The sequence below is a fragment of the Telopea speciosissima genome, chromosome 2, assembly GCF_018873765.1.
Source record: "Telopea speciosissima isolate NSW1024214 ecotype Mountain lineage chromosome 2, Tspe_v1, whole genome shotgun sequence".
Lineage (NCBI taxonomy): Eukaryota > Viridiplantae > Streptophyta > Magnoliopsida > Proteales > Proteaceae > Telopea > Telopea speciosissima.
In genome coordinates, this window is record NC_057917.1 from 66507271 (window position 1) to 66530811 (window position 23541).

The following is a 23541-nucleotide window of genomic DNA, read 5'->3' on the forward strand; positions in this document are numbered from 1 at the left end:
CTTATCGCCTGGTTTCTTTTTGAAGGTGGTTAGTCTTTTCTGATTGGTACCATCAGTGGTGATTTTGGTTAATGTTTTATACTCGGGCTAAGGGAAGAAGAAACTTTCCCTGTGGTCATGTGAGTTACGATCCGGATGTGGACCATCTACACGTGCATATGCCCACGTAAATATCGAATATGAATAATATGAGAACTGGTATTTGGCTGTAACTGTGAACTTGATTCTCCCTGTGTAGCTTGTTTGGGTGGAATCTCATGACTCTATTGACTGCAAGTAAAGGGAAAGGAGTTGAAAGTAAATAATTTTCAAAGCTAAGTTTTGTAATCATGATTGTGCAGTATAACCCACCTATAATCCTTACCATATTTGTTAATTATACTTTTTAGATATAATATTTGTAGAAAAGGAAATTTAGATGTCATTATACCTATAACAGTTTTCTATTTGCCACATGCAATACATAGGTACGGCCTTATGAGTGTGGATTGAGCACGAGAAATTAGTTAAAATTAACTTTTGTTATTTATTCTGAGTTAAAATTTTACCATTGAGATAATAAGTGATATAATATATTTATTATAATGTTAATTATGTAAAATTAATAATTTTCTCCCCGGCTTAGCCCAATTTATGCTTCTCTCCCCTCCCCCTCCCTATGATCAGGATTAATCATAGTCAGTCCGGCCTGACCCTAAGGGCAGGTCAGGGTTGGATTTTTCAGGCCTTGAGTCAAGGTTAGGCTAGGTTTGGGTCCAACTAAGAGAACTCAGGGTCGGGCTGGGGTTTTAAAAAGCTCAGCCCAACCAACCTGGTAGCAGACCTACCAAACACTAAAATCATGATTGGGATAAGGAAGGGCTAGTAAGGGTGTCAATTGGGCACCAGAACCGGAAATTGGAGTGGAATTGGATTGCAAAAAAACCAGAACCACCTACCCAATACCTTATTGGGTTGATTCTGGACCTACTGATGACTTAATGGTCCGGTTCTGGATTTATCGATTAAGTTATTGGTGTCCCAGCGGGAATCAAAATTAATCAACATTCTAACCTTATATATTATATAATTCTTAACACTTTAGGTCAAGTCCTTTATTTTTTTTTCAGTTTTTCAATTTTAATTGGTACCTCTTGTCTCACATACTATTTTGCCAAAGATTCAACTGTTAATGTAAATGCCCATTTGAATGTCCATTTGAGAATTGTTACTTAAGAATATGCCTTAAAATATTTCTAATTTATGGGGGTGGTGGTGTTCCTATTTAAAAATTGAATATAAAATAAGAAGTACTATAGACTAGTTCTGTGATTTGAATAAAACAAATGATGATAAATTGCATACCTCATGTGATTGAAATTTGGTGTTTTATTGTTTACAGGAAAAGAAAATTAGTGTTTAATAATAATAATATTATTAAATATATATATATATATATATATATATAACTTGTTTTCGAATTTTTATTTTTATTTTTATTTTAGACTGCTTGAAACAGATTAGGAACAGGAACTGACCCACCCATTAGTAATGGTCCTGGATCTTAGGGTAAGAGCCAATTAACTTATTGGTCCAGTTTAGTCCTGAGTCCTGACCCATCTTAAGGCCGAAACCGTTAAAGAACCTAGAACCGGACCAATTGAGACCTTATCTGGCTGGAAAATGTACATTTTCTTTTCTTCGTCCACGTAGGCTGCACGCGCCAGCCACCCGACCAAGCCGTTACGGAGGTTTTTTTTGTGTTTTTTTTTTAAAAGAAAAATTCATAAAGGAGACGCAAGTATTAAAAACCGCTGAGCGCTGCGGCCCCTCTCGTCTCTGCATATATCTCTGTGAAGTCTGTGTTTCTTGGAAAGCTCAATCATCCAATAATGTGTTTCCGTCGCTTCAACGAGACATGGCTTCACCGACTAAACCACCTCCACCACCAACTCGCCTCCGCCCCCAAACCCAGTTCCAAAGAAGACCAGCTCCACCTCAGACAGCTCGTGGAACGAGTCATGAATCACTACGAGGATTACTACCGAGTCAAGGCCCACGCGGCGACTCTAGACGCGTTCTCCATGTTCTCTGCCCCATGGGTTACCAGCCTGGAGCACTCCCTCCAGTGGATAGCTGGGTGGAGGCCAACCGTCGTTTTCCATCTTATCTACACTGAGTCAAGCTCCCGGTTCCAGGCCGAGCTGATCGACATCCTACGTGGACACCGGACCGGCGACCTCGGGGATCTCTCCCCTGGTCAACTCGGGGGAGTTAGCAATCTGCAATGCGAGACAGTGAATGAGGAAAACGAGATCACTAGGGAGCTATCAGATTGGCAAGACGGCGTGTGTGATATCATGTCGTCGTCGATGGGCAGTGACGTGGATGGGAAGATGCCAAGGTTGGTGAAGGTGCTGGAGAAAGCCGATAATCTACGGCTGAAAACCATGCGGAGGGTAGTGGACTTGTTGACCCCACAACAGGCCGTCGAGTTCTTGACTGTCACCGCCGAGATGGAATTTGGCATTCGTAGATGGGGCCTGGAGAAAGACCGCATGCGTGGTAGTGGGTGTGAAAAAGATATCTAGAAGATCGGACGGTAGTTGAAGTTGGCGTGCAATGTCGTCTATATGTGTGTGTTGATCATGGAATCATTATACGCTCTAGCAGTTTAGTGTCAGTGTCTCTAGTTTTTGCCTTTATCCTGCCGCCGGGGGTGAGGCGGCGGTGGTGATGGTGGTTCTTTGTTTCATATGAATTTTTCTTCTAATTAAGGACTTGCAGGTTAAAATAAAATGAAAGAAATTGGAAACTCTCTCATCAAATTTTTTTTTTTGAAACTCCCACTTCATTTAAAAAAGAAAAATTACGGAATGCGTTAGGGGTACAATAGTAATATCATGTGACAATCGAGGGCCGAGCTTGTTGACTGGAAGAAATTTGTAATGTAATACGTGGCATCAACTTGTTCCCCTGCGGCATGCAGGAAAGACACGCGTAAACCCAGGGTGTACACATTTCAATGAGCTCCTTTTTTTTCGTACGCTTTCCCAACAAAAAAAATGATTTTTATTGCAATTCAGTGGCAAATCTGATCATATCCGGATCTGATCGATCCCATCTCCAACAAGAAAAAACTCCTGTCCAATTTCAACTCTAACTACTCACTGATCATCCATCAAATGCCGGGAGGACTTGAAATTAGGATGCATGTCCAAGTACTCATGGCTATTAGATGGGTGGTTAGAGAGGAGTTAGACATCAAGGAAAGTAGTTGGAGAGGATCCAAATCCATCCAATATTACTATTACCATACTAATCATCATTTAATAGACATCAATTTTATAACTAATCCCAATACAGTGATTGTCGTGATCGTCGAAATCATCATCATCATCTCCTGAGGGAAAATATAATAGAGATGCACATGGATTGACAGGCTGGCTCAGATTCTCATATGAGAACCTGAGCAGCATTCATAGATTAGGGTCCAGGAACCATACATTGATTTCGAAAGAAGATCAATAAAGGACCAAAGAATGCGGATCTCTCTCTCTCTCATTATGTAGGGTTAGTATTTCTCTTACTAATGGAAGATGTTATGTAATTTAGAACTACATTCCAATCGAAACAGAGCTCTAGCCATAATTAATTATATAATTCATTGTCCAAATCTAAAAGCTGTTGGTACTTTCATTTGTTTTGTGTAATAGACTTTGACAAGGACTATGTAGACAAGCTCTATTGAATCTTTGGAAGCTGATCTCGCCTTTCTAACCATTGAACAGATAAGATCCTTATTGGATGATCACATGCGTGTTTAAGTTTGTTATCCAACTCAACTGATAGGGACTTTCCCTAGGACTATAAGCTGTCCAATTTTCTTTCGAACACTCATTTTTCTTATCGTATTGTATTTGAAAGTTGATTTCAAGATTCGTATCGTATTGTATTGAAGAGACGCAAGATACTCTAAAGATACATATGGAAACGTTCAAAAAATATATTAAAAAAAATTACTTAAGATACATGCAAAATACGGTTTTAAAACACATTATAAATATGTAATATACAAAATATATCATATGTAAAAATGAGAACAAAGTATAATGAAACAAGAGCATTCAATTGATTATGTATAAAGAATGAGATTTCTTACATGTACTAATAAAAAAAATAAGTAAATTACACCTCAGATGCCCAATCTATGTGCACATATAAATTTAGAGTTTAGATGCACATATATAATAATATAAAAAAAAAAACCTAGTTTGATGCAATCATTCAAGTAGTTTTTCACTAATTTAGGGCTTCATTTCTAAAAAGAACACTAGCTAAAATTCAATAAATGAGAAAATAAATTCATGTTTTGATGATAGATAACTGCTCTGATCGATTAGTATCGACGATTACGATAGGATACTGAAAACCTTGTTGGGTATCTTATATTTACATGTGATACATTTTCTTTGGCTTTTATAATAAATTTTTTTCCTCGAAAATTTTGAGCTCTTTAATCACACTATACCTAATGAAGAGCCGGTCCTATAGACATGCCCTTGTCATGGCTATACAACGAATGGATTTGATCAGTTTTTCTTGTCGGTTTGGGTTTGATTTATCATGTAAATATATCCTCTCTTTTTTTTTGAAAAAAAAATCGTGTTCTTTTATGAATTTTGGATTGGTATTAGTTTTTTCTTGGGTTATATTAGTTTGGTTTCAGTTTCGGTTCGATATTCTAAGGTCGTCTCAGTTTCTTATCAATTTCAGGGCATTCGATTTGATTTTGATCATAAAACCCTAATTTAAAACTGATCCAATAGACTTCATTTCGGTTTTAGTTCGATCTAGTTTTATGAGTTCGGACTAGGGTTTGACACCCCTAGTTGCAAGAATACTTATGGATTGCACATGAGTTGAAAGTGATGTGAATAACTTGTCAAAAGCTTTGAGCAACAACTAAGCTACCACATGACATGACAGATAAAAGTCTGCGAAGTTTTCCACCTCTATTGTAAAATACAATAATGTTTCTATTAAATTATTTACAAAAGACAGGATCGAATTTTTCTTCACCCAGATAAATAGAATCCCTTTCATTGAGGGTCAGGAGATGGTGACAATGGGTATTGAAAGGGTATTTTAAAACATACTAAAACCCTAGGAGAGGTTTATGAACCTTAGGATGGTGGGTGAACCGTCCTCCATAGATGAAGGAAAACTTTATCCAAAGATATATATAGTAAGTAAAAAAAGGCGAGGAAAGAGAACATGAGTTGGTATTTAAATATCATAAAAATTATATAAAAGTATGGTCTTATGCAACTCTGGTGACAACAATGAGAGTAATGGTAAATGGGCAAATTAACACAAAGAAACTGCAATCCTTCAACGATAGGAGGAAGTAGACAAACAGACATTTTGTTGCGAATCTGAGCAACTGCTTTTGTCATTTGTTACTGATCCATCGTCATCAGCTTGTTCCCTCCAAAGTCGATTGTGTGTGCGAGTGCATGTGCGTGTGTGCGCACTTGTGTTACTACTAACTTTAAATATTGTACACTATCCATTTATATGTAATGGGAAGATCTTGACGTTTTTGGGGTTTTCGCTTTCTTATCGGGTTGCTATCGATTCAGTCTTATTTTATTTTATTTTTTTTATCAGGTTTGATCCGGTTTTCAGTTTTGATCAATACATATGGTCATTGAGTTTTATGGTTTCGATTTCTATCACTTCCATAAAACCCTAACTTGAACCAAACCGATAAAAGTTCAGTTCAATTCAATCTGGCTGAACCCATCAATTTTGATCGGTCGAACCAGTTCAAGCTGAATTTTGACACCTTAATGAGAAGTAGTTTTCTGTCTGAGAATGTGGCCTACGCTAGCATCCTCATATGTTTATCTCTCTCCTCCTCAAAGCAAAGGGACATAGGTAATTTTTTTTCATATGGAGAGGAGAGAGATTCATGAGAATGTTGGCATAGACCACACTCCCAGATAGAGTTATTTTTTCCATATTTAATTTAGGAAAATAATACATGCAATAGCGGGGTGTAATGAGATCTCGCAAACTAGCATCATATTGACTATCGGATGAGGCAGAAGGTATCTCAGCTGTTTGTTCCTACTATCAACGTATCACCCACAATCCAACACCATCACGTGGCATCTCCCCTACCCCCTGGAAAAATATCAACTGCGGTTCCCTGCCCAGTACAGTTCAGTGCCTCTAATAAGAGGGAGATGGATCCCAATCGGGTAGGGTGTTCGCTCAGGGATGGAATGATCATTTCACCCCCCTTGTTAGGGAACCGTAGATGATAAAGATCCCCCTTTTGGTTACTTACACAACCCATGTGTATTAACATATATAAGCACCCCTAGATGCATTTCCACACCATTTGGTACAGTACCATGAGCAGCTAGCTACCTGGGCCCTTGGTTTAGCTTTAGCATCACCAGGTGACCTCAAGGTTTTAAAACCCGGAAATAAGCATTCATCAATTTCGATCCAAATCAAAGTTTGTCCCAAATATTTGATTGTTCGGAGTTTTTTTAATTACCAAAGTCTAGTAAATCTTGCTACAACATGTAATTTTCAATTTGATTTTATGGTATTTTAATGATTAAAAAAAGAAAAAAAATTGGTAAAAAGTGAAGATTAATATGGTTCATATCTGATTAATCGATTGGGAATTTGGGATCAATCAATTCCACCGATTTCGATCCGATTCTTGAAACAATGGGTGTTCTTACGAATTTGTCCTTTGGAGTTTGGATTGGCTTTGCATCGATCAAAAGGAAAAAAGTGAGTAATTATTGGTGTCTGAGAATGAAAGGAAGGATTCCTTCCAGAAATCTTTTTTTTTTTTAAATGAAATAATTTGTTAAAAATCATTACCAACGATTATCTAGCATTGATCGATAATTGAGTGCCTTCCAAAATGGATAGGATAAAAAAGAGAAAAGATAACAGTGATTCTAATTTTTTATTTCAGGAAAGCTAGTTACGACTTTGTTGTTAGGATAAACCGCATTTACTAGTTTCTAAATGTGGGATCAATCCCATAAGCAGGGTTTTAAAACGCGCTATCGGGGACAAACGAATCGATTAATTTTATTAATCCGATTCCCGATTCTTAAAACCCTGCTATTAAGAGAGTAGGTTTATCATGATGCCGGAGTAGGAAAGTTTTTCCAGTGGGAAAACTTATCCAATATTTTAAAGGGCAAGAGATTTAATAGATTTTCACATTCCAAATAAGAGGAGGTGATGTTTAAGGCAATTTCTTTACCAAAAAAAAAATGTTTAAGGCAACTTTAGATCTTTCAAAGATTTTCACATTCCAAATAAGAGGTGGTCAAGGAATGATGGAAGGTCTCCCTCTCAGGTTTAAGTAATCGATATCGGTGTTGATATTGGTCTCAATTGATATTGACACGATATTGATACAGAACGACTCGTATTGGCCAAGTTCAGATGGTTTTATCTTCATTTTTCGGTGGAATTTTTTTTTTACAAATTTACTCCTGTAAAAAGCCAAGATCAGATGGATCTATCTTCATTTTTTGGTGGAATTTTTTTTTACATGGAATCGAGCATGTATCAATATCGGCCAATGGAACTTATTTGATACCGATTACTTAAACCAGGGGTGTCAATTGGTCGGTTTGGACTGGTTGGGGTGTGAACATGAGTCCAAAACATGTGCTAATAAGGGTGCAGCGGTTTCATATCGTTGCGATTTACCACGTAAATATATTCACTAGTATGGAAGAAAAAAAATGTGTTGTTTTAATGAATTTTAGATTTACGTAATTTTTATCGAGTCATATCGGTTTGGGTTCGGTGTCGCAAATCCCAATCCAAAACTTGAAACAATGAACTTATTAGTTCGGTTTCATCGATTTGGGCAAACTTTTGACACCCCTAACTGAAACCATGTCCCTAATGAGATTGTTCTAATTGTTGGAGACTCGGGTAGAACTCACCCGATGAGGGATTAATTTCACATGGAACCTCAATAACCTCCTCTCATTCTATGTAGGAACACGGACTTGGCTCTTGTGCAGCCATGGCGGGAGCTGCACAGGTGCAACACGAAAACCACCCCAAATACAGGGGGGGGAGTGGTCATTTCACATGTGGGGCCCAGGTGGGACCCACTTGTGAAATGACTACCTTACCCCTGTTTTTGCTGTCGTTTAGCGGTGCTACACCTGTGCAGCTCCCGCCATGACTGCGCAAGATCTTTTCCGCAGGAACACACGTGGAAACTGATCTTCCAATGATCTCTCCTTACAAGAGTGGATTCTTTGAAGTTCTTGGGAAGTCGGGGGCGAAAAAGGAAAGGTCAATTTGTAACTTTATCGCCTGGGAAATCTAGAAAGTCAGAAATGCATTGATATTTTCAAAGGAAAAATCCAAAAAGATCTTGTCCAGCACTCTGCTCGGGCTGCATGTGCAGCACCAGACTGAGTGAGGCGTGAAAAGACCGCCTCACCCCTGCTTGGGCAAGGCGCCCGGGCAGGGGTGAGGCGGTCTTTTCAGGCCTCACTCTGTCCAGCGTTGCATGTGCAGCCCGGGCAGAGTGCTGGACAGGAGCCGAGTCCAGGAAAAACAGGAACTTCTAGCTTCTGAGGTCCTCTCTTATGCATTGAAAGCACGAGCTGAATTTTTGGTGCTTTGTAACAACTCAACTGATTCAAGCATTGTCCATAATCCCCCATCTCTTCCAAGTAGCTCGAGCCCTCCTCCCCCCCCTCTTTCCTAAAGCTTAATTGCGATGCTTCCCTAGCAGAGAATAAAAGGAGAGGTACTGCCGTGCACCCTACACACAGCAAGGCGGTAAAGACCGCTTTAACCCTACTCAGTTAGGGGTAAGGTGGTCTTTTCACCACCCTACTTTGTCTGGGATGCACATGGCAATACCGGGCAGCGGAAGTAGAGGATCCCGATTCAGGTGGCATTGGCTGTATCATCAAGAACCACGTTAGTGAACCTACTCTAGCAGCCTTGGAGCCAATTGGTTTTTTTTCAATCACCCTTGGGGAAGGCTTAGCTATCAGAGCCGGGCTTCTCCTTCTTGTTGGAGTTGCATTGATGATCTTGTTGTGGAGTCTACATCAAGGATTAATTGATTTCATTCATCAACTCTGATAGATCACTCCCTAACTTGTCTCCAATTGTCCATGATATTTGTAACTTGAAGGAGGCATTCAATACTTTCTATTTTAAAAAGATTTACTCAATCCCCAAAGTTGGTTAATACTCATGCCACGCAAGAATAAAATAATAGTAAATTTTCAAAATTGCCCCAAAAATCTGTTTTAAACTTTTAAACCACGATGGAAAAATAGGAAGGAAGAGGCGCACAATTTTCTCTATCTGTTTTTTTTTTTTTTTTAAACGAGATTCCTTCCACCAATTGTGAACGAGATCCCATTCACCGCAGGGCAAGAGATGGCAGGAATAGGTATTGGGAGGGTATTTTGAAACATACAAAAACCCTAAGAGGGATTGGCGAACCCTAGGATGGTAGGTGAACCATTCTCTTTTTTTAATATATTTCTATTTTTTTTTATTCCAACAATTAAAATGTACTTTGGATTCGATGTTATAGTTTTGTTTTTGTTTTTTTTAAAAGAGATAATAACCTATTTGATTTCTACTCCTACAATTAATGTGCACTTTCATTGGATTTCACATAATTAAAACAATTAAATAAGGTTGGGGAAATTTTGAAAGTTTATTTTATTTTATTTTATTCTAACATGGCATGAATACTAACCAACTTTAGGATTAAGTAAATCTTTTTAAAATAGAAAATATTGGATGTAAAATAAATTCGAAACCTACAGACATTCGCCATTAAGCTCGCATCATTGGATGACTCTAAGGCCCGTACTGCAATGCACTGCAAGATGCTAGCACTGCAGAGGGTTTTAATCCCTATCCTTAAGATAGTCTGGCCTTGTTCCATTCCTTGGATCCGTGAGGCATGTCTCTCGGACTCCTTAGCTTTTACAATTTACACACATTAATCAATAGTTTTCCTCGTTCAACAAAACAAATCTGGATTATGGACCATACCATACACAACTGGGAGTATGGAATTCCATCATCCCACATTTACAGTAACATATGGCGTCCACTTTGAACGAGTACAGCTGGAAAGGACAATGTGAGAAGACAAAAGCAAAACTTTCCATTGCTTGGCACCACCTCACTTCATACTGAGATATACGTTAAAAGGACAATCAAAAAATGGGTGTTTTAGTAAATTCAAGGTCACAAGCTGGACCCCTACCGTATTTATTGCTGACTGGGGCCAGTAACAACAACAGTATATAAAAAGTTGACTGGGAGCCGTAGACTAGACTTGACTGGTTACCTTCCCCGTGGTTAAAGTTGCAGAGAGAATATATAGTGCTCCTTTCCCCTTGTGACGTGGAATGTCTTTTTTTTTTTGTTTTTTTTATAACTTATAGATCCTTGGTCTAAACTTTGACTCAGTCCGGTGAGTTCTGTCACTCAGTTACCTTTCCCTTCTTATCTGCTTTCTCGAGCAGAATCTCGGTTAACTATCCCTCATTTCTCTCTAAAATATCTCTCTGCGTTTCCAGTCTTTTGCATTACAGAGATCAATCATGGCGACGGGCGAAACCCAAACAGAGACAACATGGGCAGAATTGCTGGGGAGCAAACACTGGGAAGGCCTACTCGATCCTCTAGACCTCAACCTGCGAAAACTAATCCTCCGTTGCGGAGACTTTTGCCAGGCCACCTACGATGCCTTCAATAGTGACCAGAACTCCAATTACTGCGGCAGCAGCCGCTACGGCAAGACTTCCTTCTTTCACAAAGTCTCCTTCCCCTCCGCTTCTGACTACGAAGTTGCATCCTTCCTCTATGCCACCTCTCGCATCGACGTCCCCAAATCCTTCCTCCTCCACTCCCTCTCTCGTGAGGCCTGGGATCGTGAGTCCAATTGGATCGGTTACATTGCCGTCACCACCGATCAAGTGAGTCAGGCCACCGGTAGACGCGAAATCTACGTCGCATGGCGTGGAACCATTCGTAATCTTGAATGGATTGATGTCTTGGATGCTAAGCGCGCCTCCATCAAACCCCTGTTAAACCCAAGCAAACAACAAAAACAACCACCACCAACACTGCAGCAGAAGCAACACTGGTACGGAACTCTGTTCGGCCACAACAACAACGGTAACAACGACGATGGTGCTGGCAACAGCGGCAGCGACAGCGACGATGACGACGATGAAAAGATACCTAAGGTGATGAAGGGTTGGCTCACCATCTACACCTCCGATGACCCAAAATCCCCCTTCACCAAAACCAGCGCCAGAACTCAAATCCTCACCAAGATTAAAGAACTCGTTACTCGCTACAAAGACGAGGATCTCAGCATAACCTTTGCAGGCCACAGCTTGGGTGCGAGCCTATCCATTCTCAGTGCCTTCGACCTCGTCGAGAACGGATTGTCCACAATCCCAATCGCGGCCTTTGTGTTCGGTTGCCCTCAAGTGGGTAACAAGGCCTTCAATGACATGCTCAATTCATTCCCAAATCTTAAAATCTTGCACATCAGGAACAAGATTGATGTAATACCGCACTACCCGAGTAAGCTTCTGGGTTATTACTATTCTGGTATTGAACTTGTGATTGATACTCGGAAATCCCCTAGGTTGAAGGACTCCAAGTATCCAGGAGACTGGCACAATCTTCAGGCGATGTTACATGTGGTTGCAGGGTGGAATGGAGAGGAGAGAGAGTTTGAGCTCAAGGTGAAGAGAACTCTTGCTTTGGTTAACAAGTCTTGTGATTTCCTCAAGGATGAGTGCTTGGTTCCTGGGTCATGGTGGGTTGAGAAGAACAAAGGTATGGTACTTGATGAAGGAGGAGAATGGGTTTTGGCCCAACCCGATGATGAGGACATGCCCGTCCCTGAATATTGAAGGAACTATTAACGCAGTTTGAGCGTTGAAGAAGACTGTAACTAGTGTTGTACTTTTACATGTTTAGTGTGCTATTATAAGTATTGGGGTGTTCATAGGTTTCTGATGATTGTCTACTACTATGACAAAGATTACATTGTTGTGATGCAATTATGTAAGGAAGAAGGTATTTGAGCTCTGTAAATTTTCTTTTCCATAATGCATGTTAGAATCTGACATGGGCTTGTTCTCCATTCCATGGTTTTAAATAGTGGGGACCGATTTGCCGATCCTGGTTCTGATCGGAATTGGCTGGAATCGACCAGAAATAGAGCAGAATTGGCCGGAATACAAAGGATTAGTCAGCCGATTCCGCTCTGAACCTGTCGATTCATCCATCTGATTCCTTATTCTTGAAACCATGGTCCATTCGGATTAGCATTCGAATTCTGAAATTATAGATAGTTGTCTATCAACTCTCTCCATATATAATCCGGCATAAACCGAGTTGGATACTCCGTTTATGCCATTTTGATTTTCTTTAGTCAATTAAATCAATCTATAAATCCACAGCCCAGCATCCCGGGATTCACTTCCCATCAGGGTTTTAGTGCACGGTAGATGCACTGGGATACTGACACCGATATGAATCGGCTGTATAAGGCCGAAACGAATTGTTTTGCCCCACAAAATTCCATTGACACGGTATACCATATCCATCAGGCTGATCCGACCCCGATACTTAAAACTGTGCTTCACATTTGGCAGAGATGCATTTCCAATACACTTGAAGTGTTTGAAAAATAGGAATCACTAGAGGCTAATCCTGATTACGGTCAATCCAAATCAGATCTATCGTGTACGGAAACTAAGGTTTAGAGAGGTTTTGCCGATTTCCACCAGTTCTTGCCGATTTTGATCCTGAATCCTGCTGATGTGGAAAATTATCACCTCCAGTTTGCTGACCGGCCCAGTTCCCCAGTTCCTCTAATAAGGGGATGGTGGATCCCACCCGGGCAAGGTGTTTAGGCATGGGTAGAGAAGTCATTTCAGCCCCCCTTTGTTAGAGGAACTGGGAAACTGGGCCGGTCAGCAAACTGGAGGTGATTAAGATCCCTGCTGATGTTACATTTCTCCTCGTGAGTTCAAAGTAGTTGACTATTATGCTCACCTAATCAATCACCTACCATTTCACCTAACGCAATTATAAACAGCATTGATCAATCATATTCAAATCCAACGAGTTAGAACAGTAACCAACACACAATCAAGCTTTTAGATACCCCTGGCTGGCGTATCAAGCTCCAACCCAATGGCTGTTATACAGGGTATAAACTCATGCTAACCTTAATAGAGCTTATATATTATCTTATCAAATCCAATTACAGTGTTATCTGAAGGAAACCAGCATGGATCAACATGTAAAGCATTGGCAACACAAATAAACTAATTTATTAAGCTTCTCTCCTGCCTGTCTGGACTCTACATACGTTCATCAATTGGCGATCGTTGCTAATCCTACGGCAAATAGTTAATCTATACTCCAGCAAGCAAGCCCAAAGAAGAAGGAAAAATGTTAGCAAAAATATTCTTTAAAATGATCCTTTTAAGTGTTTTATTGGTCTATTTTACGATGTTCGAAATGTACTCTTGGTAATTCTTGTGCTGATTGTGATTTAATTACTGCCAAATTAATCTCACGGCATGAAAGAGCTGCTTCTAACTGACATTACAGATAATGAAGAGAATAAAGGAGAATTAATACACACTAATCATAAAATGAATCTGGTCTCTTGTTTGAGAAATGACCCTGTCTAGCCCATTTCTCGAAAGAAGTTTTTACAGGATCCCTATCCACCAATATTTTCAGCTGACCATAGACAAGAACAAGTAGAGCTTCAGTCCCTATAACCGGACAACTATTGACAAGGTATCCAACAGTAAAGTTGCATTTTTTGATGGAAATATACTTTTTTGGGGTTCTAGCCTAATAATTTGTTCCTAAACTGTGGAAGTGAAAGGTTTTTGAAATACTGCATGTTGGAGAAAGGCATATAACAGGATTAGGTTTCTTTCTGAAGTTTGAACAAGTAAAAAAAACAAAGGGGGGTGTGTGTCTACAAGTTGTAGACAGACAATGAGAAACTGTGGAAGTGAAAGGTTTTTTAAATGTTTTTGAAATATTGCACGTTGGAGAAAGACATATAACAGGATTAGGCTTCTTTTTTTAAGTTTGTACAAGTCAAAAGGGGGGGGGGGGGGATCTACTAGTTGTAGACAGGCAATAAGAAGAACCCTGTGATCGACTAGTAATTGTTGCAGGCATGCATGCATGGAACGCAGCATGTTGGTAACTAAAGATGTAAAAAAGGTGCAAATTTATGTGCTAGTATGCACTCCAGCCATGGCCTGCACATGACGAATGATCTTAAAAACCAATTTCAATGCGGGGAAAAAAAAAGAGGCAAACCTCAAATTAAAAATAGTCACAAACCACTTCCAAATTACTTCAGCATTAACAGGCACAAGCAAAACAGCACTCTGATTGCAATGACATGGAAAATTTCAGTGTGCAAAATTTCAAGGGGTCAAATAATCTACAGCTCCCAAGAGTCTATATATAAGAATGTTTACAAGTTAAAATAATCACTGCAGATGGACTTGGTCTCAATACTATTGTGGCTGTTTACAATCCCAGTCTCTCATCTCAGAGTCAAGTACATGTTAGGTATAAATTGGGGCTACGGCACCAGTGTGTGAAACCTTGGATCACACTCTTATTATGGTAGTAGGGGAAAAATAGGAAAGAATAAATTATAAATGAATCATCACAACAGGGAAGAGAGACAGTGAGAAAAAAGGAGGGAACAAACTTGAATACAGAAAATAGGGTATAGGTGTACAAGGAAAAAAAACATGGATTATACAACTATTTCTTTTTGGCACATGAGAGCTACAGAGAGAGAGAGAGAGAGAGGGGCTTGACTTACAAGGTAAAGGAGGAAGCCAGCTAAACCTTAAGTAGCTTCCACAGAGAGAATCTCAAGCTCCGCCCACCAGAGTGGAGATAGTCTCGGGGTTGCTGCATCAGGTGAGATGGCAATCACTTCCTTCAGTTTGGATGTGATCTCCCTCATTGTTGGTCTCTGCCTTGGATTCTGATGGATACATTCCTGGATTACCTCGCAAATAACATCGAGCTCATTTGTCTTGAAGCATTTGAGTGTGGGATCAATCATGTAGCTGATGCTCCGCTTGTCATTCAAGTATTCGGCAGCCTAACAGATGAATAAATAACTCTTCAAAAAATGTCACACACACATGCACACAATCATGCATGCATGCACAAAAACAAAAAACAAAAGCAAAAAGAAAACAACTGTGCTGAAACATCTTGGAAATTACTGAAAATCATAAGATTAGTTTGGGTTTACCCAGTTCACAAGGGGACCGTCTTCAGAATAAGCAAGCTTCCCAGAAATGATCTCCAGCAACAATAATCCAAAACTGTACACGTTTGCTTCAAGATCAGCAAGGGGTGGAAGTTCAGAATGTCTCGATTCATCTTGACCATAATTCTTTGATTTAAATAAATCTGACCAGGTAGTATGCTCCCCAATCTGAGACATCAGAAAATAATACAAAGCTATATCATATAAAGAATCAGGAAAGATGGAACCCATGAAAGACAACTGAAGATACTAGCGGGAGCATGATTAGTGCAGTTGGTTGTTGCATACCTTAGCAGCATAATCATCTGTCAAAAAGACAGCAGAAGATTGCAAATTGGTATGTGGTACTGGTGGGTTCAGCTCATGGTGCATATACTGAAGGCAATAAGCAATTCCCATAATAATCCTCATCCTGGCATTCCAGTCAAGATGTTCAGCTTCTTTAACTGCAAAAAACAAAACATATTTTTCCTTCTCAAAATCTCAAGCTCCTAATTGACAAGATTTAAATTCTTAGGAAAGAGACATTAAATAAATGAATATGAGATAAATAATGAAAGATTACCATGAAGATGCTCAAATAGGTTTCCATTGGGAGCATACTCAAACACCAACATCTTAAGGAAAGGTTCATCTTCCTCACAGTAGCCAAGAAGATTGACAAAGTTCTTGTGGTTCACACGTGACAGTGTATCAATCTAGAGTAGGTTAACCCATTAACAAAATAAAAATAGAGCACAATAATCAAGGGTGAGCGTTGTATGGGGTAGATCATGGCATTCCATGAACTGTTGAACCATTTTTTCAAGAACAACTAAAAAAACAAACCTTCTTCCTATATGCAACTTCATATGATTTTGTCCAGTCTTTGGATGAAGTAATTGCAGTCGATGCCACTGCAATCTCAACTCCGCTGGAAAGTGTTCCCTTGAACAAAGTGCAGTCTGCAAAAGTGTCAATGATGTTGCTGAAATCCTCACAGGCAGTTTCTAGCTCAGAGCGGTTCAACTTCGGTACCCCTGCATTTACAAATCATATTTCACTTCAATCTCTTTCAAGCATAACAAACATAAGCTAAGAAATACTATGTTATGAATTGCGAAATCACCTGTAATAAATGCCTTCTGTAACTGACCACTAAGTCCACTCTTCCAAGGACCTATCGTTGTCACTCCTCGACTTCGACATGCACACAGCACGGCAGTAGAAACAACAACCAAGAATATTCCACCTAGAACCACAAGAGCATATTTCCATTTGGCTCCAGAGGAACCACCGGCTACTGCAGGCTGGTCAGTCGAGTTTCTCAACTGCGTGTCAGGATGAGGAGATTGAGGAAGTTTAGTAGAGGTAGGAGGCACGGATGTAGGAGATTGTTTCTTCTTTTCATTAGGTACTGCAGGGAAAGCTCCACTACTTCGAGTTGTTGGAATTGTAACCATCTGTTCAGGGGGAACAACACCGCTCGCAGGGGCAGCTGGGAGGTTGTTGGATTCTTCAAGCAGTCTACGGCGTACAAAGTTAAAGTCTTGTGCATTTTGTACTATGAGTGGTTCTGATAAACCTGCCAATGACAAAAAAAACTCACCTTGTTGATCTTGAATATATAAATCTATATTTTCAGTCACAAGTACGAATAAACAATTTGTACTTACATGGTGAAGGCTTACAACATTTCTCTCCATGATCATATGAAGAGCCCTTTCCAAACTTGAAACTTGATCGCAAAATAACATGTTTCTTTAGTTGAAATATAAAAAGTAACCACTTGTCTTACAATCTAAAACCCAAAGAAAAGAATTAAAAAAATATAAGAAAATAAAGCATACACACCACGGGATTGCACGAAGAAAAAGTAGGATCCTCATTTTAAGTTTGATCATGAAAGAATCTGCCTCCTCTAGTTGTTTCAAATTAATCTGCCAGATCCTGCCAAAACATGGTTTATCAGAATATTTGGAATACTTGACAGTGAATAATCTAGACTAGTAAAACTATGAATGGAACAGAAAAAGCTACAGAATTATCAGATGGAAAACATCTGTGGTGAATGTCTCTATTTTATGACAGAGAAAGCTAAGAGATTGGTGTCTTCTTGGTCAACTATGGTTCCAGATTATGGGGGGTAGTGGGCTGATTTTGTGAATGGGCAAGGGGAATTTATGGTACAGGTTTTCTGGATCTTGTTGATTATGTAAAAAAGCTGGGAGGCGGTGGTTTTTGTAGAGGGTCCTGATGTGGACCATTGGCCAAACATCAGTGCACAAACTGATTTTTTCAGAATATTTCTTACAAATCTTTTTTTTTTTTTGGTGAATAGACAATTATATAAAACAGAAAAAAACCTAAATTACAACAGAAAGCCAAGAAGGCAAAGCAATGGGAGAAACCCTAAACAAACTAAAGCAAAATACAATCAAAATAAAGGGGATACATCAAAACTAGGGCTGTGGAGCAATAAGAGGAAAATCCCAAGAACTAGCAAGATGTCGATTCCTCCGTGTGTCATGACACAAAGAGTGGTTGGGAAGCCTATTTTTTACTTCAAATGTGATGGAAGCCCAAATCTGCTCAACAGTACGTAATGATGAAGACCACCTTCTCTTGTTTCTTTCCCATCATACATGATAAATCATTGCACCAAAGGCTAACTTATCAAGTGTGTCACATGTTGTTTTGCCACTGAAGTTTTTCAAGATCTCTTACAAGTCTCTTATACTTTTCTATGGAAAAAAAATTCTATATGAGAGTCACGAGGCTATTTCTAATAGAACCACTATTTTCCATGGAAAGAGTAACGGACCCAAGTTATCCATATCTTCCAGAGAAAATGGACTTCTAACTCTTGGATGACCAAAACTTAATCACGTGGTAATTGTCAAATCATACACACACATGGAGACGTAACTGGGAAATGAACTCCCCAATAAAGTGAAGGAAAGCCACCCTACTCATCTTGCAAGACATATGATAGATATCAAAAGAAGAGAATCAGATGCTGCCCATGCGGGAAAAAAATTATACCCACAATCCTCCTCTACTTAAATATATATGCTCAATGGATGCAGTTAAAGTGAAAAAAAAAAAAAAAAAATTTATCCAACTGGAAAAACCAGTGAACTAGTACAGTATTCTCATTTGGGGAAACAATTATTTGATGGATATCACACATTAATCTGGCCGTCTTTACCCCTGTTGTGCTGTACGAATGGCTACCTTACCCCCTGTTGTGTTGTACACATGACCAATGAACTCCTCAATTAAGACTTCACTTGGTTATCTCCTGTGCATGTCATCACTTGGAAATCCAACAGCGTGACAATTTAATATGCCTTGTCCTTACCCCCTGTTGTGTTGTACAAATGGCCACCTTATCCCCTGTTGTGCTTTATAAGAGTGGCCAATTAACTCCTCAATTAAGAGTTCACTTGGTTGTCTCTTGTGCATGTCATCGCTTGGAAATCCAAGAGCGTGACAATTTAATTTCCTAAAAGAGACATACTTTTCCTGACCCTGAATTTTATCAATTTCTTTTAGTTCTGAGTTTAATCCAAGTGTAGAAGACCCCAAATCAGGTTTTCTGCTAATGGCAATGATAAAGTGGCCAGCCAATGGAATTATTCAGAGTATATGAGTAAATGAAATTTGTTGCATGGAGAGTCCAACAAAGAATGACAGTCCTCAGAATAAATTGTGACCGTTCCATAAACCTAAACACAATACAAATGGGTTTGGACAGCCAATCAATCAACCCATAAGGCCACACTACTTTATTCACCAACCGATGATCAATTCTTTGTTTTATATTTAACAAGGAATAAACAAGTCTAAATGATATATTTAACCTACAATCTTTCTTCTTTTGAATTTTTTCAGCAAAGGAATTATATTTAGCCAATAAGAGTATATTGAATAAGCAAGGCACTAATAGGACTTCTTACCAATAAAACAACACAGAATTGTTATAGTTTGGCAAATCAAGGATGAAGCTTTTGCCCCTTCATAAGATAAAAGAAAGTAAAACACAGCCATTTGACATAGAATACTTTTAAAGATGTACAAATCACCATATAAGTAGGGTAAACTCCACTTTATGACTTGGCTATGTATAGGCAGGCATGTGTCTCAAAGCTTGGCAGTGCCAAAACAGCTTAAGAATAGCAAATAATTTCTTACCGATGTCCAAATTTTCTATTCAAGCAGCGAATTCCAACAAGCACACCAGCTGTGAGGTTCGGATCGGATTGTAGTTCAAAGAGAAACTTGAGCTTCTCCAATGCAGAAGGAATGCTTCCCTGAAAGTTATTATTGCAAAGCAGCCTAGGATACAAAACAGACTCTAATTCAGGGAAATTGGCATTCACAATCCAAACATTTGGTAAAGGTTGAATTCTAGCTAATGAACTCACAAGCGCTTCAGTGAAAGCAATCCGCCTATTTCCTCTGGTATTTTTCCACTTAAGTTATTGTCTCTCAAGTCCAATAGCTCCAGCATTGTAAGCCCTCCAATCTCTTTAGGAATTACACCTGAGAAGTGGTTCTTGTAAAGGATGCTGCAAGTGGGGAAAAAAACGAAAAGAAAGGAAGAAGTAAGCAAGATCCAAAAACACTAATAAAGCAACAAGAAAGCAACCGACCAAACCCCCTCCCCCAGAGCACACAGTTTGTAAGGACAAAAAGTAAAATATTCAGTATGTTAGTTACTACAGGATTTGGAAGCCCACCAGGGAAAATAATGTATAAGTAATTTTGAAGACCTTCAAGAGTTTTAAAAAAAAATTGAATAACTCCTTTCAAATGCATTTTCATCAGTTCAAGGAATAACTGCATGCTTTATTTCCCTTTGTATTGGCGTTTTTAGGCTAATTTCCCCATTAGTACACTTGTATTGATGTTACCATAGGATGTGATTTGTATTAAAGGATAGTAGTTTTATTTATAGAAAAACTTTGAGAGTGCATTCTATTCACCAGATCTGATTCTCCACATCCTGAATGTGATGTCCAAGAATTGACTGTTCCCAAATGTCAATTGGTGGTTTAGATTTAATTTTCACTGGTTATTCAGTTGAAATCTGCTTTTGGTGCCAAAACTTGGCATCCTTTGCCATGGCACCGAGATTAAATGTGGAGGGTTCTCTATTGATGCCACAAGAGGAATCTCTACAACTCTGTGGGAAAGGGAAAACAGAACCAATTTAATTCCAACTCCCAAGGGACCTCAATTGGTGACAGGAACCACACTAAGCCACCAGATCAGACGTGGTTCCACCATAATATAAATATATTGTTCTTTCATTCCACTTTACTAAGAACAATAACATCTATCAGGTTATAAGCCATCATGCATTTTCTCACTACATAAATCAAATCCTTTCTGGCCTTCCCTTTACCCTTCTGGATCTTTAACTTGCACTGTATCATTCATTCCCACTGTTTCAGTTGGCCCAATCAACAGTAAATATTGAATTGCTAATAAAATGGAAAAGTAAACTCATTTACCCAGAATTTGAGGGTTAAGCGAGCCCAAGACATAACCCCATACCGTCATATGTACTTTCTCGAATAACAGAGGTTTGAAAATTCAGTAAAAATGCACAGTAATAACACGTTTAAAGGAAATGGGAAAATAGAGGTACTCAAATTTGAGATTTTTTTCTTATCTTCTGGTAGTGTGCATCTATCGAACATACTCAGATAGTGATTCTGTCCATTGGTTTGACATGAAGTATATTGTGCTTTAAAAAAAAACTAATACTCTAGCTCATTTCTTTTACTATATATCATAATATCTAAATATTCTCAAACATATACTACAATGTGACATTGAGTAAATTTCTTTTCTAGGGCCACATGTTGAAGAACTTATGTTGCATCTATGTATACAGTGTTTTGAATCGAAATTTAACAAGACAATCAACACCTCAGCTATAACATTTAAGCAAAGGGGGAAAGGAAGTACGTATCTGCGAAAAAAGGCAGTGATAAAGTATTTTTCTTACAGAGATCTTAAGTGACTAAGAGTTCCAAGTTCAGGCGCCAGAGTTCCTCCCAAAGAAAGCTCTTTTAGATCCCTACAGGTAGAGATAAATAAGAATGCAGCATATAAAAAACGGAAATATGCTCATCCGGACTCTCTGCAAAATAAAACTCACATCCTACTAGCTTTTCAAGGAAATAAGACAAAATGCTCTAACAGTGCCTTATGCTAAAACCCTAAAACATTGCCCATCAAAAAAATTAAACAGTCTAAGCTTTGAAAAAGAAAAAATTCATGTCTCCTTATTTTGCTCTAAAACAACTTCATCAAGTTGAAACAAATTAGGGGTAAACATATCAGAGACTTACAGCATTTGCACTTTACCATCCACACAGTGAACGCCCGACCACATACATGGATCTTTGTCATTGGGGTTCCAGTTTGCAAAGGCCCCAAAATGGTCACTAACCACTTTTGCCCGAAATTCTAACAAAGCCAATCCTGCATTTCCACCCCCAAATGACCATGTAAATACCAAATTCCAAAAAAAAATTATAATCCAAAAGAAACAAGATAACAGAAAAACATAAGAGAGGCATTACAAGACTAACTACCTTCAATATTAAGCGACTGACACCCATGAATTTTCAGAAGCAAAATCAAGACCATGAAATATGACACCTCATTGAGATGGAATCTCAGAGGGCTCCACCCGACCCCCATTGCTTGATAGACCAATTGTTATGATAATGGTGGTAGTAGGAATTACCGCCAGAAATCGCAAGGTGGGTGATCGAAGTCGCCAGGTTTTTTGATACAAAAATTGCCCCCTCCCTCTATTACAGTATTACTTCGACCTTCAGTCGATGAGGGAACAATGACAAGTCCGATGAATTACAAACATATACATGTACCTATTAAGAACAGCTCTTTTCTTTTTTTTCCTTTTTGGGAGAAGAAACCTATTAAACAGAAGTTTACAAACAATGCAGAAGCTAAAATACAAAGAAAAATGGCAAAAAAATATAAAATCTTCAACTGTAAGAAACACGGTGTGCAATATGCTTATTGGGGTCCCTCATATTTACGGCTTTAATTCGCGTTACAAGGCGGTTTTGTTTAAGGAACGCAGAGCCTGGTTCAATGTATTACGTTCTCCACAACCAAAACCTCAATGAAGCAATCAAAGCTGCAACATTTGAACCAAAAAAAATGATGAAATCGAAACCCAATAAAGATATCCAAAAAAAAACCTTCAAAAAGAAGCATTATAGAAAAAATTCTTTCTTTTAAAAGGAAAATTAAGGAATACCCTCAACTGCAAGCAATCTAATGAAAAAGCTATGACAGAGAATAGATCTTACCAGTTGGGAGAGACAACAAGGGTAACAGAATGACAAAAAAAAAAATTCTTGGGGTATTTTATAAATTGTTTTTGTTAAAATCTGAAAGAAGAATGATATGGAACATAAGATACAGACAAAGTTTTCATCTGAAGAAACAAAGGGATTTCTGGAACAGTGAAGGAGATTGAAACAGAAGAGATGCCGGCTTGGCTCCCTCTGTCTGTCTCTTTCTCTATCTTTTCTTTTTCTTCTTTTTTTTCTCCTCCTTTTTTTTTTTTTTTTTTTTTAACTCCTTTCTCTTCCCATGTTCGAACCCCCCCCCCCCCATCGTCCCCTAAGCCCAAACGGTTCTCCTTTTTTTTATTTTTTATTTTTTATTTAATTTTTTTAATTTAAAGGTCCCACACACTCCCACTGGTCTTTATCCTTTGTAACTCTTTACTGTGTAGTTTGGAGGTTAGGGGACCCACGTTTCATCGTCGGAATCCGGCGGGAGTACCTGTTATCGCCGGCGACATTTCCATTCCCGCGTTTTCTAGTGGTGGAGATGGGCCCCACCTCCGATGTACTCGGACGCGCTAAAATCCATTCGCCTGCTCTCCCCGTTGACCGTCTAGAATCGGTCGTGCGTGCGTACTACGTACTACGTACGTGCTTCCCATTCCCAATCCTTAATAACACTCTCGTGTAATCGTATTATCTCGTAACAAGATATAGCAGCCTAGCCTAGTAGCACGGAAATGCAGCCTGCCTCACATCTTTGCCGTAGGATCGCCTAGCGCAGGCTATTTTCTCCAACCTTAGCCCTTTGATCTT

The 23541-nt window shown here is 39.0% G+C and overlaps 3 protein-coding genes across 3 annotated transcripts; 2 read left to right on the forward strand and 1 right to left on the reverse strand.

The window, feature by feature from the left end:
• Positions 1-1857: 1857 nt before the first annotated feature.
• On the forward strand, positions 1858-2716 carry LOC122651013 (protein DOG1-like 4). Its single transcript, XM_043844357.1, has 2 exons — positions 1858-2544; positions 2592-2716. The coding sequence occupies exons 1-2, from the start codon at positions 1872-1874 to the stop codon at positions 2714-2716; spliced, it is 798 nt and encodes a 265-aa protein (XP_043700292.1). The 5' UTR covers positions 1858-1871.
• Positions 2717-10630: 7914 nt separating this feature from the next.
• LOC122653220 (phospholipase A1-IIdelta) lies at positions 10631-11976 on the forward strand. The gene has a single exon (XM_043847171.1). The coding sequence runs from the start codon at positions 10641-10643 to the stop codon at positions 11967-11969; it is 1329 nt and encodes a 442-aa protein (XP_043703106.1). The 5' UTR covers positions 10631-10640; the 3' UTR covers positions 11970-11976.
• A 2550-nt stretch (positions 11977-14526) lies between these two features.
• Positions 14527-23012, reverse strand: LOC122653219 (protein MALE DISCOVERER 2-like). The gene is made up of 14 exons (XM_043847169.1): positions 22744-23012; positions 21994-22568; positions 21748-21880; positions 21402-21473; positions 19810-19953; positions 19577-19720; positions 17234-17329; positions 17056-17117; positions 16509-16964; positions 16229-16419; positions 15966-16098; positions 15689-15846; positions 15383-15568; positions 14527-15226 (listed from the first exon to the last, which is right to left on the reverse strand). The coding sequence occupies exons 2-14, from the start codon at positions 22100-22102 to the stop codon at positions 14966-14968; spliced, it is 2145 nt and encodes a 714-aa protein (XP_043703104.1). The 5' UTR covers positions 22103-22568; positions 22744-23012; the 3' UTR covers positions 14527-14965.
• Between the last annotated feature and the right edge of the window lie 529 nt (positions 23013-23541).

Excerpts from the sequence above, each read along its gene's own strand:
- LOC122653220 (XM_043847171.1), top strand. The coding sequence starts at position 10,641 with ATGGCGACGGGCGAAACCCAAACAGAGACAACATGGGCAGAATTGCTG.
- LOC122653219 (XM_043847169.1), bottom strand. The coding sequence starts at position 22,102 with ATGGGGGTCGGGTGGAGCCCTCTGAGATTCCATCTCAATGAGGTGTCA. Across the intron at positions 19,721-19,809 it reads TTGCTTTCACTGAAGCGCTT|GCTGCTTTGCAATAATAACT; the intron begins GTGAGTTCATTA and ends TTTGTATCCTAG. Across the intron at positions 15,227-15,382 it reads ACGGTCCCCTTGTGAACTGG|GCTGCCGAATACTTGAATGA; the intron begins GTAAACCCAAAC and ends TTCATCTGTTAG.
- LOC122651013 (XM_043844357.1), top strand. The coding sequence starts at position 1,872 with ATGTGTTTCCGTCGCTTCAACGAGACATGGCTTCACCGACTAAACCAC. Across the intron at positions 2,545-2,591 it reads GGAGAAAGACCGCATGCGTG|TTGGCGTGCAATGTCGTCTA; the intron begins GTAGTGGGTGTG and ends CGGTAGTTGAAG.